This window comes from Acanthochromis polyacanthus, chromosome 2, assembly GCF_021347895.1.
Source record: "Acanthochromis polyacanthus isolate Apoly-LR-REF ecotype Palm Island chromosome 2, KAUST_Apoly_ChrSc, whole genome shotgun sequence".
NCBI classification, from domain to species: domain Eukaryota; kingdom Metazoa; phylum Chordata; class Actinopteri; family Pomacentridae; genus Acanthochromis; species Acanthochromis polyacanthus.
Window position 1 is genome coordinate 18,981,047 of NC_067114.1, and position 6,000 is coordinate 18,987,046.

General features: G+C 39.0%; 1 protein-coding gene across 1 annotated transcript; it reads right to left on the reverse strand.

Moving 5' to 3' along the window:
- Positions 1-415: 415 nt before the first annotated feature.
- On the reverse strand, positions 416-5,741 carry LOC110954842 (retinol dehydrogenase 13-like). Its single transcript, XM_051940126.1, has 7 exons — positions 5,480-5,741; positions 4,844-4,984; positions 4,106-4,297; positions 2,560-2,721; positions 2,347-2,463; positions 1,973-2,177; positions 416-1,733 (listed from the first exon to the last, which is right to left on the reverse strand). The coding sequence occupies exons 1-7, from the start codon at positions 5,553-5,555 to the stop codon at positions 1,637-1,639; spliced, it is 990 nt and encodes a 329-aa protein (XP_051796086.1). The 5' UTR covers positions 5,556-5,741; the 3' UTR covers positions 416-1,636.
- Between the last annotated feature and the right edge of the window lie 259 nt (positions 5,742-6,000).

Genomic DNA, 6,000 nt, shown 5'->3' on the forward strand with positions numbered 1-6,000 from the left:
GGTGGAAAATATGCAAATGTGTGGGAAGTAATGACAATTGTGATAGGAGCAGAAAATCTAATGACTTTGATGACTGATTTTAGACAACTCCTGAGCAACTTTCATCTGTGTTTTAACAGTTTTATTTTAAAGAGCTTTGTGAAATTTCTTTTTAAAAAAAAAACAACTAAAAACTGAACTTCCTATAAGGAGTTCATCACGCTATATCTTAACATAGATATTCTCCAAGCACAAACTGCATCCGCTTCCAAAAACATTTAAACACATCATTATTTTAAGTTTTTGATAGCCCTGCTACAATATCCCAGATATAGTGACTTTAAAAGCTTTAACTGTTGCAGATATTGTTGCTTATTTACAACTGTCACGTGTTTCAGTCACCGCACCGGTTGTTTAATAACTGCCAGAGGAAATGCCAAGTTTCATCACATATTTATTGCTGACATTGTTACACAGCTGGTGATTTTCCACTTTAGCAGGTTCTTTTTAAGTACATTCAGTGACTAAATTAACTCCTCAAAGCAAACATAAAACATTAGTAAAATCATGTAAAGACACAACAAGCAAACTGGCCATGCCTAATGTAAAAAAACAAAACAAAAAACCCACACACAGCCACAGGAGGGCAGTCGGGAAGGGGTGGTATCTTCTGGATCCACTGGGTGTATCCTGACTGCTCTCTGCCCCCGAGGCGTTCACTCCCTCTCTACACCTGGTGGAGGATCCTTTGTCCTCTCAAGTGCAACAATCTTCTCACCAACTGCCAGCTCTTAAGGTCACCTCTTTTATGCAACACTTCATCTCTGCTTCAACACATCCTTCCTCCTCATCCTACAGCCATTTATGATCACCTTCCTTTTATTGCTCTACATGGTTTCATGACTGCAGTGACTCCTGTTAGGTTGATTCAGAATTTATCATACAAAGAATACAACGGTTTCTGTGAATGTTTGCAGTTGTTAGATACCACGAATAAAAACAACTGTTTGAAGCCCTAAACGTCTCTTGGAAGTTGATGAAAAGGTGAAAGAGGTTGTATGACCCAAAGGCATTTTAGTTTTTCCACATCAAAAAAATATATATATTTAAGGGAAATTGGTGAAATGCAAACATTCAGCCAAAATGGTAGATTAATCAGCAAACCTTCCCTCAAACCTCGACATAGCAGCAGAGCATAAGTATACAATCTACCACAAATTATAAAGTTATGCAGAATATAAAGATGAAGCAATACACCTTATCTGAGCAAACTGTGCAAAATTTTGTGTTGCGAATCTTTCAGGTCTACAAGATTAGAAGAAGTGAAAGACTAAATGATGCAATGACCTACACTGCCAGTCAAAAGTTTGGACACACCTTCTCATTTAATGCTTTTTATATATTTGTACTGTTTTTTACATTGTAGATTAATGCTGAAGATTAACACTTTTTTGTTCACAACATAATTCCAAATGTATTCTTTTATAGTTTTGATGTCTTCAGTATTAATCTACAATGTAGACAATAACTAAAAGCCCATTGAATGAGAAAGTGTGTCCAAACTTTTGCTTGGTAGTGTATTAGATAATAAACTGAAATGGAGTCCTCTGTTCTCTAATGCAAACAGAGCTGATGAATGCAAATCAGGCTGCTGTGTTTAAGCCAGACCAACCATGGAAGCACTGAGGTCCCACAGCTTCTTGGCTGCAGCATCATCCAGGGCCTGTGGTCTCGGCTGTGTGACGGCACAGTCACTGTTTGGTGAAAGAAATAAAAGAGGGGGAAACATCATGAAGAGTCTGACACAGTGTTACCAAAATCATGTCTGACAGTAAACTTTTTAATGAATTACTAGAAGCTGGTGCGATAAGATTACTATTCATCCACTTTTTTCACCCAGGCCATGTAAAGAAGAGACTATTTAATGTCATAGAGGGGAAATATTTGAAAATTTTACTAAATATAATTTAAGATCCCATTCAGATTCACTTGCCTGTAGTAGAGACCGCTGACGTTTGCCTGGCTCTCGTCCACAGCGCAGTAGATGGTGGTTTGGGCTCCTTCCCAGGGACTTTTGATCAGCAATAAAAACGGCATAAGTATCATCTTCTTCCACATAGCTAAAGTAGGGAAAAAATGGCGGCCTAACTCTGTGCGAATGATCCCAGGATGAAGACTGTACACTGTCACACCGGTGCCTGATGAGAGACATCCATTAAATCAAGTGTTATTTACAACAAATGAAAGCACTATCATGAGGAACACAAACAAAACATGAGCATAAGGGCAAAATGGTTAATAATACGCATTACATGTGTACATTTAAACAATGCTGTATTCAGAGATTTTATATTTATTAGGCTCTACCTTGCAGTCTTTTAGCCAGCTCTCTGCAGAAGAGAATATTAGCTAGCTTGCTTTGGCTGTAGCTCTGTCCAGGACTGTAGCTTTTATCAAGGTTGATGTCATCAAAGTGCATACGGCCTGCAAGAAACAATTTCATTTGTTTTAGTGTATCTTTGAATAAAATGAACAATGTGCTCTAAAATGACTAAAAAAAGAAAAAAAAAAGCGTTTTACCTCTCTCATGTGCACGGCTGGAGACAACAACAACGCGACTTGGAGCTGACTTCTTCAGCAGGTCAAGCAGACAGTTGGTGAGGAGAAAATGTCCCAGGTGATTGACACCAAACTGCATTTCAAAGCCATCTTCAGTCTCCCACTTAGGGCACATCATAATACCTAAAAATAATCAAAGAAAAGAAACAGCCAAACTAACTAAAACTATCTTTTGGTTACCCTCAGTTGATCACAAATGAATTCATTTATTCTGCCCTCTTAAACATCTGAAAACTGGTCCTGCAGAGAAGAAAAAACTTATGAAATAAAGTTTGCATCTACTTGTAAAAACCATGTATATCATGGCAGTCTTGAGTTTCCAAGGTTTCCTACAACTCCTAATTTTCTGTGGAGTGATTGACACACATCTTTGACATAACATTCAATCACGTATTTTTGACTGGTTTCATAGATTTACTGTTGGTCTTCTGGCAATACTAGCAAATCTACTGAATCAAAAATATACACACAGCAAATGGAATAATCAGTGGTGATGTAGACAGGTGTGTTAATCAAATGTTCTTAGTGGTATGGCCTCTTACCTACTTGACAGTAAATAAAACTGATTACAGCTGCTGACTTCTCGTGGCCAATTTAAAGAGTAACTATTTCATATACTTAATAGACACAGCAGAAAACATTCAGTCCCATGAGGTGAGGACAGTCAGTTCTGAAGCAAATTACTGGCTTGACTAAGTAAGTAAAGTCACTTGGATCCAAGTGACTTTTCCAAGTATAAAGTCCATGTCAAAGTTGTGTCACTGCCAAAATCATCAAGAAAACTATCACCTTCAACCCAAGATAAACAAACTTACTATCAAGCATGGTAGTGGCAGCATTATGCTCTGGAGCTGTATTGCTGCCAGTAGAACAGGTGTTTTACACAAAGGAAAATGAATAATGAAGAAGAACGATTACCTTCACATTCATGAGGAAAACCTAAAATCATCAGCTAGACAGCTTTGTCTTGGATGCAATTGGGTATTTGAACAATGCACTGACCCCAAACACACATGAAAAAGTGGCAAAGAAATGGCAAAATCAGGCTAGAATTAAGGCCTGAAACTGGCCTTTGTAAGGTTCTGACTAAAACCCCATTAAGAATTGGCTGATTATGATGAAGAAACAGAACTGTGTCAATAGGTCAACAAGTTTACTCGAACTGCATCAATTCTGCCAAGAGGAGTGATCAAAGACACAACCAGAAGCAAGTAATTGAGGAGAAAGTGGTCAAGGAACATTTAACCAAATATAAGACTTGCCATATATTTTTGAGCCGATCTTTTCATATATCCATGAGACTTATAAGTTTATGAAACATCCAAAACATGATTGTTTTTGTGGCAAACATGTTTGTATTTTAGTGATTCCATCATAGAAAATTAAGAGTTATAAGAGTCACTGGAAATCCGTGAATGTCATGATATACAAGGCTTTTACAAGTGTATGTACATTTTTGCTCACAACTCTGACTGCTGCTGACTGAGGCAGGTCCACTGTGAATTACCTGCATTGTTAATGAGGATGTCCAAGCGCTCCTCGTTCTCCTGGACATCTTTGGCCAGGTCTCTGACAGACTGCAGCGAGGCAAGGTCCAGTTTCTTTACCACCACATTGCCGTTCCCGCTCCGCTGTCGAATGTCATCTGCTGCAATGCGGGCTCTGGTCATGTCCCTGCAGGCAAGAATCACTCTGGCCCCTAGACGAAAATAAGAAATAGGATAACGTTACTTTTTGTACCGATAAATCAGTTGGGGGGGCTTACATCCTCTCACATACCTGGGACTCCATCCTCCAGAGACCACCGGACAGCGGGGGGTGTGACCGATCTGACAGATTCTGACAGATCTGTCAGATCGGTCACCTGATAAAAAGGACATGTCATCACACGTCGGATGACGCTCTGAGGAAGACTGCAGATGCAGTCGAAACATGTCAGCAAGGTAAAACCATCTTGTCTTTACTGATTTGTCGGTACAAAAAGTAATGTTATCCTATAATAGTAAATGACAAAATAAACATGATCCAAATAAAAATAGGAAACATTACAAATGTAATTTACACTACAGCTACATTACAGTTAACACTGCAGGAAGTGGTACTTCAATACTAGTCAGGGTTACAGTCATTCAAAAGTTAATTTGTGTACTTTGACATTATATTGCTCGATGTTTGTATCGCTATAGTTAATAGTACATGTGTCACAGCAGAAACCCTCCTGCTCTCCTCATGGGGAGGTGCTCACCTCTCTGAGCCATATCCAGGGCCGTCTCCTTCCCAATCCCAGTGTTGGCTCCTGTGATAAGGACTGTTTTCCCATCAAGCCTAGCCTTGCTGCGACACACTCCCCCTGCCATCCACCTACGCAGGGCCAGCACACCGACCCCTGACAGAAAGAGAAAACATCATTAACAACAGAATAACACTGATAACAGATACAATGTTACATGGCTTTTTCTCTTTGTCTTTTTCTTGATTTGTGTTAAGGTTAAAGAAATAGCTGAGTAAAAAAAATTCCCTTGCAGGAAAGGAAGATATTAAGTAGAGGCCCTGCTTTTCAGTTGTGGATTGAGGAGTATTGATATTGGTGGTGGTGATAGTAAAGAACTAAAATAATCTCCATTACCGCCAACTATATATCTAACAATGCTGATTCAAGCAGTTTTATTTTACTGACATTTGGATGCTCAGACGTACGGACAGCAGCAACAATTAATGCCATGATGGAAGAAATGACCTGTAAAACAGGTTTCTGCCTGACTGATGGATTACTCTCACTGGCTGTTCATTCTCAATAGCGCAATGTAAGTTTCCTGCACTGACATTTCAGAAAATACAGTAAGGTAACAAGCAAAGCAACACAAGAGAAAATATCAATTACCTGCAGCAAAGACAACTGTGAGAGCAGTAGCGTGCTGCTCAATTAAGTCCTTGACATCATCTGCGTAGTTCTGCATGTTTCCAGTTATTTCCCAACTAAAATAGATATTAGTGAAAGTTTTTACAGACAATATCAATCCGGCTAGACAGACACTTTCGTGCTGAATAAAAACCCAACACAAACTGCAGAAACAAATACTCAAATAGGCGTTTTCTCCTTCAGCACATTGTGATGATAAATGCTGGGCGGTAGTGGGGGCGTTGTATACACTGGATTTTCAAAATAAGATTCCCATTGAATGTTAATTATTTGCAGTCATAGCAACCAAAGTATGATATCACTGCTCTGCCCATTTTTTAGCTTCTGTTTGATATATTTTTTAATTTGGTTTTGTGAAGTAGTTTCACATTCTGCCTCACAGAGTTTGATTGTTTGTTGTGATTACAGGCCTGTGGAGAGCAGAACAGTCTGTGTATTTTAGCCATGCCCTGCAAAATATACACATCAGTGCAATGCAGCTC